Source organism: Sinocyclocheilus grahami, unplaced genomic scaffold (assembly GCF_001515645.1).
Source record: "Sinocyclocheilus grahami isolate Dianchi unplaced genomic scaffold, SAMN03320097.WGS_v1.1 scaffold340.1, whole genome shotgun sequence".
In the NCBI taxonomy this organism is placed as follows: Eukaryota; Metazoa; Chordata; class Actinopteri; order Cypriniformes; family Cyprinidae; genus Sinocyclocheilus; species Sinocyclocheilus grahami.
This window is the reverse complement of record NW_015505519.1, coordinates 78,054-78,422: the sequence shown is the minus strand read 5'-3', so window position 1 is coordinate 78,422 and position 369 is coordinate 78,054. Positions and strand designations below refer to the sequence as shown.

Here is a 369-nt window from a genome sequence, read left to right as displayed (position 1 = left end):
TTTTTTTTTATAAAAGAGTACATCCCATGCTAACAGCAAGCATCCAAACTAAAATTGAGACTAAGCAGATCACTAGATTTTGGAACAGCAACTACATCTTAAACTAACCAACTACCAGTTCCACACACAAGGACACAGCAGAGTACAAAGAAGAACTCTTACCTTGACAAGAGGGTTAATGACACCAACATTAGGATTTGTATTGAATATTTTGTTGAAGTTGGTCTCTCTGTTGACAAGCTCCAGCTGGTAAAACTTTTTGTCATCCTGGAAGGAAAAGTAGATCTCTCATGATATTCATGGACAATATAACATCACTGACATAAGAGCACCATTTGTCTCCAGAACACATGACTCAACACAAACATC

At 37.1% G+C, this 369-nt stretch overlaps 1 protein-coding gene across 1 annotated transcript in view; it reads right to left on the bottom strand.

The window, feature by feature from the left end:
• LOC107603086 (protein FAM184A-like) overlaps positions 1–369 on the bottom strand; it is an 83,633-nt gene that overhangs the window by 11,363 nt on the left and 71,901 nt on the right. The window contains exon 11 of the mRNA XM_016295786.1: positions 163–267. Coding sequence (XP_016151272.1) covers positions 163–267 — 105 coding nt within the window. The remainder of the gene's footprint in view (positions 1–162; positions 268–369) is intronic.